Here is a 24,057-nt window from a genome sequence, read left to right on the forward strand (position 1 = left end):
TTATACATTTGCACACATAATTAATTCCCTTGGCTTTATTTAAGCCTGTGCTGTATTATTCTCTTGCAAATCGCTTTAACAGCAGCAGGAACAGAAATTAAACTGATAACCTGATTGAAATTTTCAGCTGTAGCTGTCAATGCGCTTCCTGTCAAGGCATGCAGGATTTCCTCCCTTGTGGATGACAGATGTCAGAGAGAGATGGGAAACTGGACAGCCAATCTATTGAGGTGGTTTGGCTGTGTGTTTCCTTAAAAACTCTGATTTCTTTCAGTCTCACCACTATCTGCATCTGAGGTTTTTTCCTCCCCTTAGAAGAGATAACTGCTAGTTTTTGATTTAAAGCAAGATCCTTTCGAGGGAGGAAGGAGGGTACTTTTTCTCAACCGATCTCTTGAAATACAAAGAAGAGCTTCTCTGAGTTATTGCCTGACATCTGAGTCTAAACCCTCTTGCCTCGGGAAGGAAATTTTTTTGAATTCTCTGGCAGAAATCCAGAGAGATAAATGCATAAGCTACTGCCTCAGCTTGGGAGCAGGGAAGTACAAAGCCTATCATCCTCAGCCAGTGTCAGAATGGCAGTCCAAGTGCACAGCACTCGGGATGGAGAAAGCTGGGTTCACTCTGCATCTGATTCTGTGCAAAGAGGGAATAATAACTTCACCAATATTACAACAGTAATATTATTGGCCCAGAGTCCCTCCGGTGGAAGGAGATGGGCGGGGACAAATTAAATAAATAAATAACTATGATGCAGATTCCAGGAATATTATTCTTTCCATTGTGCCTCTGTATGTGCTGTTCTTTCTATCTGCAGTTGAAGATCGTTCTTTACATGAGTGATATTTATCAATTGACAGGTTTGTATAGATACAAGATATATAACAAGAGGTAAGAATGAAATATAGAAGTACAGGGATAAAAGTACAATTGTGTGTGCGTGTTCCACTTACTTTTTAGGTTTTATATCGTTGTCTTCTGGCCTTCTGGCTTTAATAAAGTGCCCTGATTTGCATGACTAGATTACTACTTAACTCACTTCTGGAATCTGCATCATCAAAACACCCTGAAACCGGGTCCGCCTTTCCCAAACCCCGACAGCGAAGAAGAAACTGCGCCGACAGCAAGAAACGAATCAACCACATAGACAGTTTCGCTTCTTCGGAGATTCAGGACCAGCCAACAGCTGGAAGCGAGCAGAAAGGCCAGCTGCCCCTTTCCAGCCATCTGTGCCCAGAGCCGCTCACTCCGGACAGAAATAAACTCCCGGGCGTGCAAAGAGACCCAAGCACACGCACGCAACGGCACGCCCTCCCCCACACAAGCGTGCTTAAGCATTGCAACATCGTTCCACGTGACAAAAACCCATGACTCCAGCAGGGCGTTCTCTCCTCAGCCTGAGCTGGCCGTTTTGGAAAAAAAGCCCAAAGAAATCAAAACGAAGGGGAAGGCACTCCAGTCAGGAATAAAGCAGCCTCCCATCCCGACCGACTCCGAATTGCTCCCCGGCCCGCAAATGCATGCTTTCACTTTTGAGTTTATTTTTGCAGCGAGCCACGTGAAAGGGGAACCGGGAAAGAGCCTCCTTCTCAATCTCTGGGTGTGAGCGACGGCGCGGGGCGGCCAATCAGCGAGCGCGGCCCGGGCCGAAAGAGGCGGGCTCAGAACAACCTGGGCATTCCAGCGAGGCGGCGAAGTTGCGGCCGGCAGAGACGGCGGTGGGAGGGGGAGACGATTAGGAGAACGGCGGCCGGCGCCAGGCTGCTCCAGGAGGGTGGGGGGGGATCCGGCGCGCCTCGGAAGAGCCCCCGACACCAGGCGGCCGCGGGAGAGGGAGGTTGTCGGTTCGAATCCCGCATGGGGAAGAGTCGGGTTGGGAAGAGGGGTTCGGTTAAAAGTTTCGGGGCACCGAGGCGAGTCCAGAGCTTGGCAGTCAGTCCCCCTTCGCTCTTCAGCTGCCAAGAGGGGATCTGAGCACCCAAGGACATTGAAAGCTGCCTTGAGTAGGGTGGAAGGGTTGAAGGGTGCTAAAACCAGGTGAGGGTAGAGGAACCCCAGAGTCTCCTGGGTCCTTAAGAGAAAGGGCAGTGGAGGGGGTACTCAGGTGGGGGCAACGCCCTCATCCTGAGCTGGGGGAAGATCGCTCTTTGAGCTGAGTCACCCAGGAGAGAGGCTGGACCTGGAGTAGGGTGTTAGCCATCCAGCTATGGAAGAGGTTGAGTCCAGTGAGAGGAGCCCACTCCTGGGGGGCACCGCTCGGTTCCCCGCAGCCAATGCCTTCCATGGACGGCGCTTGGCGTGTGCTGCGGTGCTTCTGGCCGAGCTGCTGGAGCGGGTGGCGTTCTACGGCATCACCTCCAACCTGGTGCTCTTCCTCAACGGGACTCCCTACAACTGGGAGGGGGCCCAGGCCAGCCAAGCCCTTCTCCTCTTCATGGGTATCACGTACCTGGTCTCCCCTTTCGGGGGCTGGCTGGCTGACGCCCTGCTGGGCAAGTTTGCCACGATTTTGGTCAGCATGGCGGTCTACCTCCTGGGCATGCTAGCCTTCCCCGCCATGGCCATCTCTCCTACCCGGCAGTGGCTCTGCGGGGAGCTCCGTCCGTGGCCCGTTGAGAACTGCTCATCGCCTCTGGAGAGCAACGCCACGTCTGCCCCGTGCCCGTCACAAGGACCCGCACGCTACTGCCTTGTTGCATCCTATGTCGGCTTGGTGCTGGTTGGGCTGAGCGTGGGCTCCGTCAAGGCCAACATCACCCCCTTCGGAGCTGATCAGGTGGAGTAGCCTTCATTATCTTGTTCCCTAACAAAATCTGGGGTGGGATTGTCAAACAGATGGCCAAGCAGACAGATTATAGGGCTTCGTGACTGTCCCTGCTGCCTGTCCGTAGTTGTTTAAAGGGTGGTGGCATGCCATTGAGTGCAGTCTCTCTTGGAGGTCTGGTCCCTGCAAAAACAGCTGTAGTCCAGTGGGAAACCATAAGGAGGTGGGTTCCACCAGAGGTCAGACCATCTTCAGTTTAGGAGTTTATTTGCACTAATGGGGGGGGGGGGCTGAGGGGGGAGAGACTCAATGGCTTCTTCCTCCTCTAGGTATCTATGATCATCCTCCCCATTTCCAGGCAGGGCTGCAGAAGTATCTGGAAAATGGTGGCTTGTAGCAGAGACCAGCCTTCTCCAACCTGTTGGGACCTACTGTCCTGACTAAGCAAGGACCACGCCGAGACAAGGAGAAAGTCTCTAGTGTTTTATTACTGCTATTGTAGACAGAAAATCCTACCAAACTGAAGAAGCGTGGGAAAACCCAGACAGAAAAACCCCAAAACTCAAGGCGGGTCTGTTCTGGGTTTCTTTGAAGGACAGCTCAAAGTCTCTAAACTACGCATGCGTTTTCCCCCCTGGATAGGGCCCCTTCCTGCTCACCCTCCATACTCATGACATCTACCAGACTCATAGTTTTGGACACAGTGGTCAGTTTCTAGGCAAGGTTGGGGTGGACAATGCTGAGCTAAATACAGCAGTGGCCTAAGATGATGGTTAGCAACCTTTGTTGCCTTTCAAATGGTGAGTCAAATGGTGACTCCCGCCCAGAGTCATTGCTGAGATGGGCGGTGGAAAAATGAGGTAAATAAATAAGATTCAAGAACTAGGTCCAATGAATGAGATAAATAATGCTAAAAGACGCTGCCTTTGAAATGTGATGTGAATTTGACGTCTCTCTCAAGAACGTTGGGATACCTTTTTGTGTAACACAAGTACATTACCTCCAGAAATGAATGATCTTGGCCAGTCTACTGTTTGCTTTAGAAGAAGACACACGAAATCTGAGATAAAGTAATACTGGGTACCTTCTTCTCAATCCTTCTGTCCTTCAAAGGTGTCTGTGAGCGAGGTCTTCTTTAACAGCTACTGTTTCTTCCATTCTTTTGCCTTTGGGTTGGACAATGGAGCGTTAAGGAATATTTCTGAGTAGGCCAGACTTGAAATTGGGGCCTACAGCTGCTATTTGGACCAGATTGTTCAGAGAGAAGTCTCCATTGATACTGGATATTCATATACCCTGAATGTGCTTGATGTGCCTTTTGGATATTAGCCTGTGTTCCTGAGTTGGCCATCTTGTATCTCAGTTTCTTTCAGTGTTTTGAGGAGTGAATTTAAGAACAAGTCACTCACCCTCTCCCAATTCTGATGTCTTCAGGACATGTTTACTGCATTACGTTTGACCTACAGCCTTCTAGGTGGCTAAAATGGCTGTGGCTTGGGATATTGGGAGTTGTAGTCAAAGTCATCTGGACAGCACCATATTGGGAAAACGCCAAACATTTCCCCAGGGGCAGCCTATCTAGTGTAAAAGACATTGCAGCGTTATATTGAGATCAAGAAATTGGCCTCTTGAATTTCCTCGAATTTCTCTCTCTTTCGTTTACCAAGCTTCGTAGTGCTAAATGTCTATATAATTCATCCTATGTTCTAGTTGGACTGACCTGAAATGCACACCCAGGAGAGCCTCAGGGATTGTTGGTTTGTGACCAATCAGACACGTAACACCAGTAGGGAGGATTTCTACCAGAAAACATGCAGAAGCTGCCTATCATGAGTGTGGTCCTCCAGATGTTGCTGGTGTGACCCTCCCAGTCAGTTAACCAATGGTGAGGAATCCTGGGTTTTGTAATTCAATGATACCTGGAAACCCACGGATGTCCTCCATCTCTATGGAGATGAAACTTGGACTTTGAAGAAGCAGGAGAGGAAGAGTATTGACACTTTTGAACTTTGTAGTTGGAGAAGATTCCTGAGAATACCACAAATAGCCAAGAAAACAAACTCAGGGTTCATAGAACAAATCGACCCAGAGTTGTCACTCGAGCCACAAATGACCAGGTTCAAATTAATTGTGTGAAGACCCAGCTCTCTGGAGAAGGCTCTAATGCTGGGAAGGATGGAAGGAAAGAAAATAAGAGGATGAACAGTAGCATAATAGATGGACTCATGATGGGGACACCATTGGAAAATGTTCTTGGGGACAGTTCCTCCTGGGAAAAATCTACCTATATGGTCACTGAAAGGCAACACCAACTTCATGGCAGTCAGTCAATAGCATATCAAATCAAATGCCTATTTTCTATCAATCAGCTTCCTCTGTTGGCCTGAGACGTAAACCAAAGTTTGTCAAGACACAACTTTGTTATGTTTTTTTTCCCCCTCAAAAACAAATGTGGTGCTATTTTCATTTTCCTGATCTTGTTTTAATTGTATCCGCAAAACACGCTTACACTCTGATCCAGGTATGCAGACTTAAGCAATGTGGTGATTTCATCCTGATGTGCTCAAAAGGAGGATTTTTCATTTGCCCTCCAGGCTGTTTTCAAGTTCCTCTTTTACGTGTCATTGTAGCCGGCTTGTTTCCTGTTCCTCTCTTTAACACATTTTGATTTTAAAAAAGTAACAATGACTTCTTGCAGTTCCGAATTCAGTGGCCCTAACTGCAAGGAAATGAAACCAACTTAAAGCATAAAAATGGCAAAAGACAAGAAGCAAAATATCCTTCTACATCTCATCGTGGGCACAGAAGGTTCTTAATTCATTATGGCCAAGTGAATCCTTGTATATTTGCTTAAGGTAGTTATAGCTTGCATTTTCTCCAGGAGCTCAAGGCAGGGATTGTGTCCTCTAATTTGGCCCCACAGCAACAGCCCTGTGTACTCGGTTGAACGGGAAGAGAATCACGGGCCCAAAGTCAACTTGGTGCTGGATGCATGTGGTGAGATGAGGAGAAGACTCATAGATACATTTGTGCAGTGGGGTGCTCTTGGTTAACCCTGGTTAGGTTCTTGACATTTAGCATTTTGGCTGGCTTCTTATTCAGGGCATTGTGTGAATCCAGATAACAAATTAATTCAGGAACAAGGGGAAGGGTGTTTTCTGAACACTGCCAAACATCATCCAAGGTTGTGGTGGGCTTAGACCTGAGTTTCCCCAGACTTAGTCCAGGATCCTAACCCTTACACCACATTCACATGTTGGAACTTCCTTTATGTGATACAGAATCACAGAATAATTAAGTCAGAAGGGATCATTGAAGCCATCCAGGCCAATCTCCTACTCAGGGCCAGAATCCAAATCAAAACATCCTTGGTGTCTGGCCTCTGCTTGAAGACATCCAGCAAAGGGGAGCCCACCATTCCTCTTGGTCTTTGGTTCTACTGATTTACTGTTAGGAAACTGTCCTTAATATTCAATTGGAATCTGGTTTCCTACACTGTAACTTAACATCCTTCTCCCATGATCTGTGTTTTGGTACAAAGAACAGGGGTTGATTTTCTTCTGTGTGAGATTTTCTAGGGAGTTGGAGGATATAATTATACCCTCTGTTCTTAGGTGAAACATTCCAGTATCCTTCCAGGTCTCTCCATAGGACTTGATAAGTGATCCCCTAATCCTCCTCATGATTTTTCTCCGAATCTGTTCCATTTTGTCTGAGCCTTTCTTCAAGTGTGGTGCCCTGAATGGATCACAATATTCAAAGTGAGGCCTGACCAGGTCAAAAGAATGGGATGGTTGCTTCCTGCTGGATCAACTTTTGACCCACATCTTTTGCTCACTAGAAATGGTGGTAAAGAGATCAACATATCAAGAAGGCCCCACATTGCAGAAGACTTTGCTAGATCTTCTTTCTGACCAGATTTTCCAGGAACGATTTTTATATGGGGAGTCCAGATGTCTAATGTGCCACACAAAAACTAAATGCCATTCCCCCACCCAAAGCTGCACACCCCTAATCTTGGGGAGCTATGAAAGGGAAAGATGGCTGCACAGACCCGAACTATATGGGATTCCCCCTCTTTAAAAGCAAACCAGAAGAAAGAGTGCTAGAAATGGTACCACTGGTGCCGTGTTTGGGCTTCATCCAGCTGTGTTGGCACAGATTCCAAGACAGAAACTGGACCTTTTAATTAGGCCAAGAACAAGCCCGGTTAGTTAAAGAGGTTGGCACCCTCCACATGGCTTTGTTCAGGCAGGGATGGCACAATGGAGCCAGAGCACAGCAAAACAAGTCCCCGGATGATTCAGCGGCTGCAGGAAGAGATTGCTGATTTTTTATTTCCTTTTCCTTTTCCTTTTCCTTTTTTTTTTTTTTTGAGGCAGTGGCTTTTCATTCACAGCGGTGTCGTAGAATAGTAGCCTTAGTGAGTCATGAAAAATGGGGCTTTGGGGCCAAGGGTGTGTCTGTGCAGATGGATGCATCCCTGTAACAAATGCTGGGTGGAAATGGCTATCGTTCTTCTCGGAGGTGCCCTGAGAAACTGTTACCTCTTCCCTATACGGACTGAGCAGATGGGATTCTATTTTGCATTTCTCAGTTGCTTTCAATGGAGGCAGAGATGTGCACCTCCTCTGTCGAAGCTTCCTGGAATATCTCTGGTCTCCTCCCTGCGGTAGTAAAATGATGCCTGAGCTGTAAAAAGTTCCTACTGCAGGTGGAATCCCCTGTGACTGAAATGCTCCTTCAAGAGCAAGAGGGTGCATCTGCATAAAAAGATGACACTTAAAAATAAGATTCTTCTCATATAGGTAGTCCTCACTTAATGACCATTCATTTAGTGATGGTTCAGACTTACGACGGTGCTGAAAAAACTAACTTACAGCCAGTGCTGACACTTATGACTGTTGCGGTGTCGCTATGGTCACAGTTTGGGCACTTGGCAACTGGTTTGCCATTTTTGACCTTCCCAGTTGGCTTCTGGCAAGCAAAATCAATGGGGAACTGCGTGGGTCACTTAACACATTTCACTTAATGACCACGTGGTTCGCTTAATGACTGCGGTGATTTGCTTAATCACCACCATGAAAAAGGTAATAAAATTGGGTCGGATTTGCTTAATGGTTGCTTCACTTAGCAACCAAAATTCTGGTCTCAGTTGTGGTCATTAAGTGAGGACTACCTGCATCGTTTTCTTCTCTCTGACGTGCTAGATTGCTCTTTGCAAGGTGTTCGCTCTTGCGTGCTGAACTGTTCCATCCAAAAAGAAAGGGATGCATCATGATGTCATCCCACATTACTTGCAGAGTCCTGTGTTGTTGGTAGCTGGATGCTTTGTCTGTCGATAACTTCTTAGGTGTGATTTTGATGGGAGGGGGAAAAAACTGTTCTAGGTGAAGGTATTGTTTTTCTTGCACTCCTGCAGTCTCTTTGCCGCGTTTCTTATCTCAACTAAATACTTTTTAAACTGCTTAGATCCTAGGCTCAGACCTGCAAAATGTCTTTTATTTTCTTAATCTCCTCTGTTCTGTAGCTCCAAAGAGCTTGCGCTGAGCCAGTTCTAAAGGCAGACTCCTGTGTTGTTAGTAGCTGGATGCTCTGGCTGTGGATAACTTCTTAAGGGTGATTTTAATGAGGGGGGGGGAATCTCTTCTAGGTGAAGGACCGAGGTCCAGAAGCCACCCGGCGTTTCTTCAACTGGTTTTACTGGAGCATTAATTTGGGAGCCATCCTCTCCCTCGGAGGCATTGCGTACATCCAGCAGAACGTGGATTTTGCCATCGGTTATATCATCCCGACCGTCTGCATTGGTGTCTCCTTCATCGTCTTCCTGTGTAGCCAGAGCGTTTTCATCACCAAGCCGCCTGACGGCAGCGCCTTCACCGACATGTTCGGGATCCTAGCTTATTCTTGCTGTAACCGAAAACAGCCGGGCCATAGGTGGGTAAAGGGGGCTCTTTCTCCCAGGAGGCTGGGCCCGAGTCGGGGTAAAGCAGGAGCCTGTGTGCAGAAAGAATGCAATGGTACTTAGTATCTATGGTGGGCTCTGTTGAGCCAAGTTTCTTGTGTATTGAAAGTGAGCAGCCTCTAACGGGCATTTCCGTCTAGCCTCCAGCAGCCCCTTCATTTTCTTTTTTTTGGCTCTTTGGACCTCCAAAACTACTCCTTCAAATTTTGATGAACAGTTACTCTACAATAGCAGCACCCTGCCCTGCCCTTCCCCCTCTCCCTTTCTCCCTCCCTCCCCTCTCTTTCCCTCTCCTTCCTTCCTTCCCTCTCTACCCCTTCCCTTCCCTCTCTCCCTTCTCCCTTCCCTTTCCTCCACTTCCTCCTCTTTCTTTCCCTCCCTCCCCTCCCTCCCCTCTCTCCCTCCTTCCTTCCTTCCCTCTCTCTCCCTTCTTCCTTCCCTCTCTCCCTTCTCCCTTCCCTTTCCTCCACTTCCTCCTCTTTCTTTCCCTCCCCTCCCTCCCTCCCCTCTCTCCGTCCTCCCTTCCCTCCCCTTCCTTTCTTTCCCTCCCCTCCCTCCCCTCTCTCCCTCCTTCCTTCCCTCTCTCTCTCCCTTCTTCCTTCCCTCTCTCCCTTCTCCCTTCCCTTTCCTCCACTTCCTCCTCTTTCTTTCCCTCCCCTCCCTCCCTCCCCTCTCTCCGTCCTCCCTTCCCTCCCCTTCCTTTCTTTCCCTCCCCTCCCTCCCCTCTCTCCCTCCTTCCTTCCTTCCCTCTCTCTCCCTTCTTCCCTCTCCCTCCTTCCTTCCCTCTCCCTCCCTCCTCCCTCCCCTTCCCTCCCCTCCCCTCCCCTTCCTTTCCCTCCCTCCCTCCTTCCCTCCCCTCCCTTCACTTCCCTTCCTCGCCTTTCTTTCCCTTCCCTCTCTCCCTCCTCCCCTTCCCTTCAGATAAGTGTGCAGAGCATCTCATAAGCTTCATGCAAGTGTTTGACCTTTTTTCAAGAAAAAGCTTTCCAAAATTTGAAAGGCATTAAACTTTTGATTTGCACCCTCAGCACTCGCACCGTTTCCCCTCCATAACCCAAAAGCAATATTAAAAACACTACGTCCCCTTCCACGCTTCCATGAATAGGTTGACTATTCCCCTTGGGGCCGTGGGGAATTTAGCATCCGGTAGCCCCAATGTGCTTAAAAAAACCACCAGATCCAAAGTCTTTGGGTGATCCAGTTGGGGGAAATGGCGAAACAGTTCTTCCTTTTTCTTTTCCAAGGGGCTCTCAGGGGATACTTCGCCCGCATCAGCCTTCCAAAGACAGCCTTTTTGAGGCAGCCAAGGCCTCCCATGGGGGTCCTTTCCGAGAAGACAAGGTGGAGGATGTGAAAGCCTTAGTCAAGATCATTCCTGTCTTCTTGGCTCTCATTCCATACTGGACCGTCTATTTTCAGGTGGGTGGATGAATCGTGGTTACGTTTTGATTATTTCCTATGTAGCACAACCTACCTGCAAGCTGGTCAGTCTATGGAGAAAAATAGAAGCCAGCCTGACCAGAATGGGGGTCCGTGCACAACTGATGTTTTTTTTTTTTGCAAAAACAGGAGATTGAGTTAGCTGGGCTATTGATCTACTCAAGCATGATCAGTCAAAGTTTCTTGAGTGCTGGAATCAGTCCATATCCTGGGAAAATTCTCCTTTACAGCTCTGGCTTTGCTCATGCACATTCTGAGGCTTGCTTTCTGTGCATAGGGGCTAGGAACTTGATCTTGTTTTAAAAGCCGAGAAATGTGATTCTTTGCTCGGTACTGTGCACCTTCAGGGTCAGAGGAGGGATCTAGTCCTGAGGATCACATTGAAGAGATGGGGGCCGACAGGCAGCGGCTATATTTGTTATTTATTCTTTTTGTTAGGAAGTTTTTTTACCTTGTTTTTATCGATTTTGCTCGTGGTTAGCAGCCCTTGTTAGTCGAGCAATTGAGAGGGACAGGCATATGAATTGAATGAAAATAATAGGTGGGGCAGGTGGCTAGAGACGTTTAATAAATAAATAATGGATAAAGTAAGTCATTCCTTTTTCAGAAGTCAATGGATAATCAAAACAAGGGAAGGAATGCATTGCTTTCAGGGATGAGTTGCCTAGGCTGAAGTTGGTCAGCTGATTGCAACCCGGGACAAAGAGGGGTTTATCCTTCTGGGTTTAATAAAGGACGCTGCACCCCACTAGAGCCGAGCAATAATTCCTTTTAACTTCACAGATGCAGACCACGTACGTCCTCCAAAGCCTCCATCTGAGAATTCCACAGTTTTCCAACAGCGTGTCGAACGGCACCACGAACGCCCACACGGTAAGCAGAACAGCAATTTGAGTTGAGCTGGCCTGAGAAATGTTTCCTGGATGCATTTTGACTTCTTTGGCATTCGGAAGAGCCCCTCTTCTGGGGGGAGATGGGCAGTGGCAAAATTTGAAACGTAAATAAATAGAATTCAGAGGGTGGAGGGAAGCAGAATGGCCCTGATCGGAGATTGGCAGGGCCAGTCTTCTCTCTCCGAAGAGGCAAATGAGTTCAGCCTCTTCTCCCAAGAGCCTCAAACAATGATGATGTGAATCTGGGTCTCTTCGGCAGTGGTTCACAGTAAGGACAGGGTGGTGAGGCCACAGCTGTCCAGATGTTGATGAACTACAACTCCCCATCATCCTTGGACGCTGCTAGGTGGGCCTGCTGGGAATTGTAGTTCCACCGCATCTGGGGGTCAGTTTCTCACCCTGCTGTAAGGTCCTTTGCTTGAACTGTGTAATGGTATGTGGGAAAGACCTTCCCTTGTCTAGGGAACAGTCAGATAAGAGACGGCATAGCCTGCAGCTGGATAGTGGGTGGGGCAAGAGGCTCAGAAGGGACCCTCCCTGGTTTCTCAGGCTGTAAAGGAGATGGGGGGGATGAGTCTGAAGGGGAGGGTGATATAGTGGTATGTGGGAAAGACCTTGGGAGACGGGGCCCAGAGATGCTGCCAAGGGAATGGTCAGATAAGAGTCAGCTTAGCCCGCAGCTGCATAATGGGTGGGGCAAGAGGCTCAGAAGGGACCCTCCCTGGTTTCTCGGGCTGTAAAGGAGATGGCAGGATGGGGAGAGAACTGTCCTTTCAGACTTGCCAGATTCTGTCAATGTAGCCTTACAATAAAGTAGAATTAGCTCATCTGGTTGTGATTCCTGTCTGGTCTACCTTGCAAGGCTGACAAATTGGTGGTCATTTGGGTTCTCCTCTTCCTTCAAAACCCACTTTACGTTCCCCCTTTTAACAAAGTTGTAGAGATCTGGGTGACGGCGTTTCACGGCTGGAACCTGAATCCCTTCCCTGCCGATGTGACGCCCTTTCCTTTACTCATGGCGTGATGTTGCCTGCATCAGAGTTAGATCTGGAATTCTCCCCTTCTCAAAATATATCTGGGAATAAAATTGTTTTTACTCTATATTTTATATAGGAATTTTATTGTATAGTTATTGTTTCATGCTGTAAACCACCCAGAGTCCCTCCGTTCGGAGGAGATGGGCGGTGGCAAATTTAATAAATAAATAAATAAATAAAAAATAAAGATTCAGGTTTCATCAGAACAGGACAAGATCCCCGTGTAATTATATCCAGGTTTAGCCCCATTTCTGTGAGCGGTTAAGTACAGGTGGTCTTCACTTAACAACTATTCATTTAGTGATGGTTTCGACTAATGACGGTGCTAAAAAACAACAACTTGCGACCGGGTTCACACTTAACGACTATCGCAGCATCCCTGCAGTCACATGATCATGATTTGGGCTCCTGGCAACCAGTTCTCATTTATGACCGTCGCAGCGTCCTGTGGTCACGCGATTGCCATTTTCAACCTTCCCGGCCGGCTTCTGACAAGCAAAATCAATGGGGAACCGTGTGATTCACTTAATGACCACGTGGTTCGCTTAGCGCCCACAGTGATTCACTGATCAACTGCTTGAAAAAAGATTGTAAAATCCGATTGGATTCGCTTAGCGACCAAAATTCCGGTCCCAATTGTTGTTAAGTGAGGACTACCTGTAATTAATGGGTTTCACAACCAGGCGCAGATACCTGGCAAGCTGTTCCTCATATTGGTTCATGCCACCTTTCTGGACATCTTGCGGTCATATCCCGATCATGCATCCTTTTGCACAATGGTTTTAATGCAATGTTTACAAAGATGTTTTTAATCCAGAAGGCTAACCTGTTCAGTATTAAAGAATTGAGCAATTCCAAGCAATTCGAAAGAAATCCCTTTCCAACAGTCAATTACTTTAAGCTGCGAGAGAAACTTTCCAAATTCTGAACACACGGTTCAGTTCTTGAAACTGGCCGGGTGTTTTCTAACTAGCTTAAGCAAGCGTACCAAGCTTGAGAATAACTTTCCGTTCATTCATGTCACCCGAATGGTACTGAAGCCACGCTGTCCTCAAAAGCACAGAGATCAAGCCACAAAACCAGAGGGCAGAATTTGAGATGTCCCCCTTGCCCCCACCCTGAAGTGCATTTGAAAGCCCGTCATATCCGTTGAACGACCGCACCCCCACCTTCTTGCCCATTTCAGCATTCCTGGCGCACTTGGGGCACCTTTATCAAGCATGAATATTTCATCATTACAGTAACCATGTTTTTCAAAAATCCACCGAAGATCCTGGTGGGGCTTTTACATCTTAATTGGGACTTTTCACCTTTCCCCTCTTGAACTTTTACAGTGATTATGAAGGAAGGAGTAACTCTCTGCAAGTTGCTAGGTATAGCTGCTTGGACTAAGTTGACCCGGGTCAAACTCTTGCCGGGTGGAATTTTAATGAAGGGCAGACGAAAGTTTGCTACTGTTGAGGGCAACTTCAGAGGGTCTGAAATAACAGAGGGAATAGGAGGGCAGAGCCAGGCAATACATTTGTAAACAGCTGTTTTAGGAACAGTTTTTATGTGCAGACCATGCATGCTTATGGTTTAACCCATGATCTCTCATGGAACCCTAATTCGGCTCCCATTTTGGGTTGATGAAGACAGCTACTTAATGAGTTTACAGCCTGTGCATGTCAGAGAGGGGGGAATTCTAACCTCTGTGCGGCAAGGATTTTTTTTAGCTTCTGTGCAGTTGGCTGGCTAGGGCGAAGGATTTAGCAGATGCCCTACGAAACCTGAAGGCAACGGGGATTTGGGCCAAAAATGTTTGTGTCAGAGGGAAAGGAAAGGAAGGGAGGATTTGGAAAAACATCCATCACGCTGTCCTGCCTTAGCTTGGCTGAAGGTTCCTGTGGGAGACTGCTCTAAAAAATGCTTAATGGGAAGGGCAAGGTCATATGAGCCCTGCAGGATTGCAAAGGAAGGAACGGTGCAGGTAGTCCTCGCTTAACGACCACAATAGGACCGGATTTTGGTTGCTAAGCAAAGCGGTCATTAAGCGAATGCGATCCAAGTGATGATCTTTTTCAAGCAGCTGTTAAGCGAGCCATGTGGTCGTTAAGTGAACCACACAGTTCCACATTGATTTTGCTTGCCAGAACCTGGCCGAGAAGGTTGAAAATGGCAATCGCGTGACCACAGGACACTGCGAGGATCATAAATGTGAACTGGTTGCCAAGTGCCGAAATCATGATTGCGTGACCATGGGGACACTGCCACAGTCTTAAGTGTGAGGACTGGTTTTTTTCCCCAGCACCGTCGTAAGTCTGAACCATCACTAAACCAATGGTCGTTATGCGAGGACTACCTGTAGTGTCCTTCAGGACCTTGGACAGATCACTTTGACAGGCACAGGCTGGAATTCATCTAGGGGGGGCTGTTGTCTCAGCAGCATTCCAAATTCCTAGACATCTCATTTTTGCCACTCCCCACTATAGAGGTACAATCAATGGAAATGCATAAATACAGGAGGAAGTGTCAAGGGACAGGGACTACGAGAACAATCGTTTCTGAATTGTGCAGAAAGGGAGCCAACAGACAAGATTCAGAGTCCTTGATTTTTTGTGTGTGATGTCATGAGAAATAGAGCAGCCAAACCAAGCTATTGATTTCTTGTTTTCCTTGACGGGGCAGGAAGGTGAGGAAGGATTGAGTTTCAAAAGCTCCCCTCATCCTTGCCCTCAGCACTGGCTTCAGCAGCTGTCTGAGAAGCTACCTCTGCCTGTATTTATTTCAATAATTTACCAGCCTCTGTTTATCAGAGATGAGTAGCACAATTTATCATTTGTTCTGCAGGTGTTTCGATGATTAATGGGACTTAATGGGATTGCAGCGTCCTGCATGGCAGTTGGGTTTTATTATTAATGAGGGTCCAGTGATGATCTGCCTGATTGAGCCTCACAATGATTGTTAATTCAGTTTGATTTCTTTCAACCCCTTTCGGCCTTGGACTAGACTGACCCCCAGTTGAAGGTCACCTTAGAGGGCACTTACATTCCTAGAATAGGGTTGCCAGTCCTTCAGGGCAGACCAGATCAGGAAACAGACACCCCAAGAAATGCAAGAACTCTGTTCAGATAGGCTGTAAGAACAGAATCTTGAAAACCTCACGGTGTTTCCCTGTCCCTCCCTCTTATACCAAAGAAAGTCAAGACAGGGTGACCTTGGGTTTCTTCCTCACGCTTTCCTGTTTTCCCGGGCTAACCTCCTGTTTGGCTAACGATTGCGGCATCATTTCTCCGAAGTCATCTCTGTACTCTTCAGTGATTCTCCAAGCAGAGAGGATCAAATGCCATTCAGCATTTGCAAAGAAAGAATGTGGGTTTATTGTTCCCCTTCGTCCGCCAGTAAATTGAAAATACTAAGTCTTCTGCCTGGTGTCCCTGAAAGGCCCCGAGCTGCTCCTGTTCAAGATCTGGCATGGTGTTATGGTCAGAGCTTGGTGTCAGAAGATTGAAACTGATGCCCTTATTCAAACATGAACCTTCCCCAGATGCCTTTGGGCTAGTTTCTTTCTGGGTCACCGACCTCGCTGTTGTGATAATAACTTGGAGGGCAAGAAGGGGAAGACTCCTAGGGTTTTTAGCTCCTGGAGGACCAGTGGGAGATAAATGTAAACAATAAATAATCTGTGCTGCGCTCTCTCACATTGATCATTGCTCTCACTGGTTGGGGCTCCTCACCGACCAACATGGTGGCCATTTGCACAGAGCAGGGAGGACTGTGTGGAGGACTAGATGGCTGAGTTTGGCTTGTTCCCTTCATCCCTGTCTCCCCCCACCCCAGTTCCCCGCAGCTTGGCTGACCATGTTTGATGCTGTGCTGATCCTCATCCTCATCCCACTGAAAGACAAAGTGATAGATCCCGTCCTGAAGAGGAAGGGCCTCCTTCCCTCATCGCTGAAGAGAATCGCATTTGGGATGTTCTTTGTCATGTGCTCGGCGTTTTCTGCAGGTAAGGGACCGGGCTTTCGGACTGTGGAGTGCCACCACTGGGCTGGGCAACCAGGGTGGTGTAATGGTCTAGATGTCTGCTTAGAAACGAGACTTTAGCAATTAGAGTTCTGGTGTTGCTCTAATTTATCATAGCTTACAATTTTAGGTAGCAATTTATGCCATGCTAACCTCAGTAGTCACCAAGGAACAGATAATTCAAGTAGTCCTTGCTTAACGACCGTTCATTTAACAAAGGTCCGAAATTACAACAGCCTCAGAAAAAGTGCTTTATGGCCTATACTCATGCTTATAACTGTCACAAACCGTCACACTGCCCCTGAGGTCACGTGATCACAATTCGGGCACTTGGCAGCTGGCTCGCATTTACAACCAGTTGCAGTGTCCTGCCATCACACGATCGCAATTTGCAACCTTTTTTGCCGGCTTCCGGCAGAAAACATCCATTGGGAAAGCTGGATTCGCTTAACGACCCACGATTCATTTAACGACCATCATAAAAATGGTCATGAAATTAGGTCCGGTCATGTGGTGGTTCACTTAACAACTGCACTGCTTAACAACCAATTTTCCAGTCCCCATTGTGGTTGTTAAGTGAGAACTGCCTGTAATGTTTTAGATCATTGATGGTTCCCCTAACAAATTCCTAACTAGGCAGGGAAGTGTATTTTTATATAATTTTCTTAGCGCTGGTTAAGTTTGATTCCAAAAGCATCATACAGGTTCTTGATGGAATAGCATCAAGAGTTGTGTTCTTTTTTTTTTTTAAACCATTCTTGCCTGCTGCACAACACTCATTCCTGATGCAGTTTGGGTTGCCTATTTAGGGAAGCGCAATTATTTGTTAAATACCTTATAAATGATGTGAGAACAGGGCTGATGAGATGGAGCAAGCAACAGCCGTGCTTGCTTTTACGCCTGATTTCACCGGTTTTTAGCAATGCTGTTTAACGTTACTCAGACGGAACGTCGACTTGGTAGACTTTTAAAACAGCAAAGAGGTAACTCCAAGCTTACAATATTTCATCTTGCTTCTGAGTGCTGATCTTCCGAGCTACCCAAAAGGGGAAGATTTTTCTCCCTTTGTTTCTCCAACCAACACCCCCCCTCGGCTGGGTTCATAATGTGGGTGCATGTGTATATGTTATCCCTTTTATCTTTCAAAGAGACCAGTGAGCAGGACTGCGCTCCAGGACAAAAATGTGAACCCACTTTCCAAAAATTCCACCCCTAATACTGTTTGCCAGAACCCTTGGCAGCTCAGTTTGATCTCTATAAGCTTTGAACCATTTCTTGGACTTTGAGTTCCTTCAGCATCTCGTTTTCTGGTGTCCTCCACTATTTTCATCAAGTAGAATGGCTGTTACTCACTTGCAGGGGAAATAGGAAGTAAAGAAAAGTAAAGTTTTGACAGGGAGGAAAGGCCTGATTGAACATAAGTCATTTCCTGCCTGTTTCCTTCTCCTTCCCAGGAATATTGGAAAGCGATCGGCTGAGGAGGGTGAAGACCAAAACAATTGATCAGAAGATTGGGACAGCAGTGTATCATGCAGCCGACATGTCCGTCTGGTGGCAGGTCCCTCAATACATTCTGATCGGAATCAGTGAAATCTTAGCAAGCATTGCAGGTTGGTCTGGAAAGGGGGAAGTCGCCGCGTGTAAACGGAGACGGGGCACCCTTCCAGCATCTTCGTTCAATCTGTATATCTCTAGCCCAAGAGACCAAGGGTAGCCAAGATGGGAGGCAAATCTCTCTTTGCGATCTTTGGAGAATCTGAGCAGGCAATCCAGGGCCACCTGTTTGGGTCCTGAACCTTTCTTTGTTTAGACAGAGTTCATTGAATACAGGTAGTCCTCACTTAATGACCATTTGTTTAGTGATTGTTCAGACTTACGACAGAGCTGAAAAAACTGGCTTACAGCCAGTGCTCACACTTACGACCGTCGCAGCCTCCCCACGGTCGTGTGATCACGATTTGGGCGCTTGGCAACCGGTTCGCATTTATGACCATCGCAGTGTCCTGTAGTCATGTGATCACCATTTCTGACCTTCCCAGCCAGCTTCTGGCAAACAAAATCAGTGGAAACTGTGTGATTCACTTAATGACCATGTAGTTCGTTTAACACCTGCAGCGATTCACTTAATGACCACTGCAGAAAAGGTCGTAAAATCGGGTTGGATTCGCTTAGTGATAACTTCGCTTAGCAACCGAAATTCTGGTCTCAGTCGTGGTCATTAAGTCATGTTGGCTGGATTAACGCATCACTCTAAGGCAGCGTGGCTGGGGAATTCTGGGAGTTGAAGTCCACCCATCTTAAAGTTGCCAAGGTCGAGAAACACTGCTCCAAGGCGTAAATGCACCCCTTACAAACCACTATTGGCTGTGCTCGCATGACAGGTGGATTTAAAACAAGGGAAGCATCCAAACTGTTGGACGGCCGCTGGGCCAGTTCCCAGTGGAATTGTTTGAATTTCCTTGCTTGAACAATCAATCAGCATCCTTGGGGATTGTGGCCTTTTTGCCGCAATATCCAGCCACATCGCCTATGACTGATTTTCCTTCTCTCTCTCTCTTTCTCTCCATTCCAACACACACACACACACACACACACACACAACTTTGCTGGCACAACATACAAGTGGGAGGTGTGTGCGTGGCCATAAAATCTCATTTTCTGGTCTGTTTCACACACCTTTTGGTTCATTAGCAAAAAGCCGCCAGCTTCTCACTGTTTCACATAGAGAACTCGTTCCGCCGCGTCTTCTAATTAAATCACTGCGGTGTTCTCTTTTCGCCACGTGCCCAGCCCATTCTGATCGGCTCGGTTTCGTGAGTTTTTGCTAGCGGCCGGTTCACCCCCAGGATCACGGCCACAAGTAGGGCGTTCTTGAGTCTGGAGGCCAAATATTGCAGAGGAGCACCCAGTTGAAAGGTGCTGGATCAAGTCCCGGTGCAGACTAGACCAGCATCTGATCTGCAGGAGGACCATCTCCCTCCACCAGGGATGTGCAGCTTTGGAGTGTCATGTTGGGTGCGCGCTTGTGTGTACTGCTTATTCTAAAAAGTGGGTGGGACAAGAGAACATTCACATCATTGATATTTAGGTTTAATTAAAATCCGTAGTAGTCTTTATTGCAGTCATTAACCAGCACGAGGAAATTAGTATTCAGAGTATCCAAAGTATCCAAAATAACTAAATTGACAATATCAGGGTAATTAGGAAAAGTACACCATTTTGGCTAAAAGACACAAATCAAAATATGCTAAGGGGCATGCTCGGGCTACACATATACAACAAGACCAACAACAGAAAGAGATGAAAATTAGCACTCTGGGTAACGTGAACTTTAAAATAGCAATATAAAATGCAACTAAAATATATATGCACGTTTCTATCTATCTATCTACATACATATATTTATTTGTAAATAAAACAACGTTATCCAAAAGGGATTTAAATATTAATTAAATTAAAAATTAAAATTCAATACAGTGGCTGCTGTTGTTTTCCACTTGTACATTGAATTATTTTTCCCCTCCGGACACATTTGAAATTGCAATTTGGCCATTTGCTGGCGAGGCCTCCAGAGGGACATTTGAGGCTTTTGGGGGGTGCAGTCAGGAATGGGGGCTCAGATTTTGAACTTTGGATGGGCAGAAGTCTTTCCCAGGCCTTGTTCCTTAGATCCTTTCAGTTGGGAGCAAACAACTTTCTTGGCCTCTCCTGTCCAGCGTGATTCAGATTTAGAAAATCTGGTGTTGCTTCTCTCTCGAGTTCTCAAGAAGCTTCAACTGAAAAAGAGACTTCTTCATTTTTGGAGGAAATAAACTGATGGAAGGCTCTCAAAATCTAGTTTCGTAGTTGTGGCTCCCTGTTGACCACAAGAGGGCAGAATTTTCAGAGGTCTTTGATGCTGAGGATAAAACCGGGATGCTGTTTCATTCACGGCGCCTTCGTCTTTGACATCCGATGGTGCCACATTGTGTATTTCCCAGCACAGAGTCCAACCCATCTCTGTCAAGCGTGAGAACCCCATAAAGCAGAGTTTAAAACCCGGAGTGCAAGTTTTAAAAGGCAAATCAATCTTAAATGACTGAAAATCCATTTTTTTTGCCAGCGTTAGGAGAAAAAGCTAAGGAACTCTCCGAACACTGCAACTCACTGAAACAGATTGGTGGGAGATTCAAGGCAGATAAACCGAAGTGCTTGAAGTTAGCCTGTGAAACTCACCGTGGTCCTTACGTTTTGTCCTTATGTTTCAGGGTTGGAATTCGCCTACTCCGCTGCTCCCAAATCGATGCAGAGTGCAATTATGGGTCTATTTTTCTTTTTCTCTGGAATTGGGTCTTTTGTAGGCTCCGGACTCCTGGAATTGGTGTCTCTCAAACCGATTGGCTGGATGAGTAACCACACGGATTTAGGTCAGTTATTTTCTTTTGCGTCCATTGACTTGGATTTTAAAAAAAAAAGCAAGCAGAAAACTAATTCCGAAAGCCTGCAGGTTTAACTTTTAGCAGTGTTTCTCCTGGTAGCTTTTCTCACTGTTGTTTTTGGTGGTGGCTTCAATTTGAGGAGACCATGAAAATCCAAGCTGGGATGATGTAGGGATTCCAAATTGCCTCTCAAATTAATTCCCACTCTTTTGGGGGCGGGGGGGGGAGGTAGAAATGCATTTGATTTTGGGTTAACAAATTGCAAAAATAATTCATGGGTGTCAGACAAATACCCTTCCCTGCTTGTTTAAAAAAAATAAAAGGAAGATACCCTGTATGTTAACAAAAGTGATTTGCCCTTTTTGCCTTCTGAGCTGGTTTGCAACTTTTCATTCTATTGTATCATTCTGGGATTTCCAAGTGGTCTCCCATCCAAACCTCTTAAAAGTCCCAAACTAGCCCCCGCTGCTAGAATTCCCTGGCAGTTCCCCTTCCAAGAACTAAACAGGGCCGACCCTGTTTAGCATCTGAAAACAGGTTCAAAACATGGTTAGTTACAGGTTATATCCAAAGCCTGATCTAGTTCCTAAGTTACCCAGCTGACCATGATGAGTATCACTGGGGGTGGATGTGGCCTTTCAGATGGCCCTGAAACCCATCTGGCTTTCCCCTTCCTCCTTTTCTTCCATGAACTGAATCAGAAGTCTCCATAGTGGGAGTGTATGGGGATGATCCGCCTTGAATAGCTGCTTCACGGCCCTGGCAGTAGCTTTCTGCACATGTGCAGAAGCCCTTTGTGCTGAGCCAAGCTGCAGCATTCTGCCCACTCAACATGGGAGCTCATCATTTTGGCAAGAAGGGACTCAGAATGGGCGTGTTGCTCAAACCTTCTTCGAAGCGAGCCCTCGCCTTGCAAATCTGCAGATCCCTATTGCTTCACCCATCCGCAGTAACTCCGTTTCAAAACAGGCTCCTTCTGGAAAAAAATCAGAATTTCCAAGCAGGGATTCACAAATGGGGCATGAGCTCAGCATCAGTGGCCTGCAGAAGGTCTCCAGAGAATCCCAACATTTTCAGAACGGGCTGGAAAACCCCAATGCCTTCTCGGGAGAAATCCAGAGTCTGTATTGAAAAAATAAAGACATTTGCATCTGAAATCTTGGGGAGCCATTATCTTCCATGGTCAATAAGTCAAGGTAGATCCAACTTAGCAGCAGGTGGCATTCTGCCCCTTTAAATGAGCTGTTGGGGAACTTTCTTGGGGCATAAAACCTCTTAGGACCTTCTCAGACCAGGCCAGAATCTGATTCAGCACGACCAGCCATCACCAAGAAAAATGCTGTGCGTGCAATTATTTTCCAAACAAATTGATCAGATTTCTTCCACCCTCCCCACTTTTAATGGTGTTGGCTCAAAGCCGCTCCTTCACTGATCTGCAAGGCACCAAATTGCCAGCCATTCCTCTAAAACAATTAAAATTAGTTCTGCAGCACGAGTGAAAGGGAAAGAAAGATTTTTATGGCATTCACAGTCTGATCAGTAAAGGGGAAAGGACACCTTTTGAAGCTCCTGTGCTTTTCAGCAGAAATATATCCTGTTTTAAGTGTCAGGTTGAAGAGCTTTTGGTGCAGTTCTTGCTTCTGATTAGATATTTGTTTAATTGAATTAACATTTGGGAAGAAAAGGGACTTCACCTTGACACATGGGTATCGGGGGTGAATTGACAAAACCCAGATAGTTTCTTAAGCAGAGGGAAATAATTAATGTATGTTGATTGGGCTGTAGGGGCAGTAATCCCTAATTTGGCTGTAAATGCCAGGAAATTTTTCCTTCCTTCCTTCCTTCCTTCCTTCCTTCCTTCCTTCTTTCCTTCCTTCCTTCCTTCTTTCCTTTTATCTTTCTGTCTTTCCTTCCTTCCCTTCCTTCCTTCCTTCTTTCCTTCTTCCTTCCTTTCTTTCTTTCTTTCTTTCTTTCTTTCTTTCTTTCTTTCTTTCTTTCTTTCTTCTGTTTATCTTTCCTTCCTCCCTTCCCTTCCCTACTTTCTTCCTTTCTTTTGATTTATATAGCCACCCGTCTCACATAGGTGGTTCTAGGCACTTACAATAAAATAAATAAAATACTTAATATCAAAAATAAAACCCACAGCACCCAGGCATCATCCAACCATTTATCCACCCAGCCAGGAGACGAATCTCGCAGTGCCACGGATGAGCAAGAGACCAGATTCCTGGCCTCCCAGTCAGATGGCGAATGTAGGAACAGAGGAAGTGACCTTAGGGAGTTACGTTACAAATTCTCAGAAAACTCAGATTTTGCAGCCATTCTGGCAGGTCCCAAGAGACAGGGAGGGAAGGGGGTGGAAAGGGAGAGGAAGGAAGGCAGGAAGGAAGGAAGGAAGGAAAGTTTTTCAGTTTGCCTTAAACTAGACTTGCCTTCAACTAAACTTCTTTCGAGCAGGACGAGTTCTGACGTTGCAGGCTTTAGGCTTCCTCCGTAGAGGAGAGACTGAATTTGCTTGATTTCCGTTCTCCAGGCAGCTGCTTAGTCCTTCTCTTGTATCCCTTGCAGGTAACATCAACGGCTGCCATTTGAACTATTACTTTTTCCTGCTGGCCGTGATCCAGGGCACCACCCTTTTGCTGTTCCTAATTGTGTCTGTCAAATACGACCGCCCAAAGTCCAGGACGAATGCAGCCTCGCTCAGCGGACGGACTTGACCTGAGCCGTGACGGAGGACTCCACCCTTCGGGACCGGGAGATGCTGCCAATCAAGCTGCAAGCGTCGTTTCGGAGGGGCGTTTTCCTTTGACTTGCATGATGACACTGACTTCTAGTTTGGCCCTCTCCCCTCTCCTATTCCCCTGCTAACACAGAGAGTGCCTTATGCTAGCGAACTGATGTGACTCGCTTCGTCCTAAGCCGCGGCACAGATTTTTCTTTTCTCCACTGGATGTGCGTTTCTAGGCTGGACATTCGTAGGCAAGGGCGAAACTACAAATTGTATTTGTTACTTGCTCTGTAGCCACCTTTCCCCTCCTTTACACACATACACACACCATCCTGATGGGTAGAACTCCCAGACTCTGCCAACACTCTGACGTTATGGCTGGGGATCATAGGTCTTTTAGTCCAAGACATGGAGAGGTCTAGTTGGACGAGAATGTAATAAAGGATATTTTTTAAGCTACTATAGGCTTTGGGGTGGGGGGAAGTTTGGTTTGGTTTGGTTTGGTTATATGTTAGCAATCATTTTGGAGTGTGAAACTGATTTGGCATCAGAATTTTGCCTGCCTCCATCTTCCTTCCTTCCTCCCTCCCTCCCTCCTTCCTTCCTTCCTTCCTTCCTTCCTTCCTTCCTTCCTCCCTCCCTCCCTCCCTCCCTCCCTCCCTCCTTCCTTCCTTCCTTCCTTCCTTCCTTCCTTCCTTCCTCTCCCCTTCCTTCTTCTCCCCTTCCTTCCTTCCTTCCTTCCTTCCTTCCTCTCCCCTTCCTTCCTTCCTTCCTTCCTTCCTTCCTTCCTTCCTTCCTTCCTTCCTC

The 24,057-nt window shown here is 46.8% G+C and overlaps 1 protein-coding gene across 1 annotated transcript; it reads left to right on the forward strand.

Annotated features, from left to right (window-relative positions):
• The first annotated feature begins 1,413 nt into the window (after positions 1-1,413).
• SLC15A4 (solute carrier family 15 member 4) lies at positions 1,414-23,884 on the forward strand. The gene is made up of 8 exons (XM_063315332.1): positions 1,414-2,776; positions 8,418-8,701; positions 9,974-10,148; positions 10,953-11,042; positions 15,919-16,087; positions 17,559-17,714; positions 20,352-20,510; positions 23,091-23,884. The coding sequence occupies exons 1-8, from the start codon at positions 2,207-2,209 to the stop codon at positions 23,237-23,239; spliced, it is 1,752 nt and encodes a 583-aa protein (XP_063171402.1). The 5' UTR covers positions 1,414-2,206; the 3' UTR covers positions 23,240-23,884.
• Positions 23,885-24,057: the final 173 nt, after the last annotated feature.

The sequence above is a fragment of the Candoia aspera genome, chromosome 15 (assembly GCF_035149785.1).
Source record: "Candoia aspera isolate rCanAsp1 chromosome 15, rCanAsp1.hap2, whole genome shotgun sequence".
NCBI classification, from domain to species: domain Eukaryota; kingdom Metazoa; phylum Chordata; class Lepidosauria; order Squamata; family Boidae; genus Candoia; species Candoia aspera.

What these genes read in the sequence shown, in the direction of transcription:
- SLC15A4 (XM_063315332.1), top strand. Translation starts at nt 2,207, where the DNA reads ATGGAAGAGGTTGAGTCCAGTGAGAGGAGCCCACTCCTGGGGGGCACC. An exon ending in ACTGGACCGTCTATTTTCAG is followed by an intron (nt 10,149 to 10,952) that starts GTGGGTGGATGA and finishes TTAACTTCACAG; the next exon opens with ATGCAGACCACGTACGTCCT. An exon ending in GCACCACGAACGCCCACACG is followed by an intron (nt 11,043 to 15,918) that starts GTAAGCAGAACA and finishes CCCCCACCCCAG; the next exon opens with TTCCCCGCAGCTTGGCTGAC.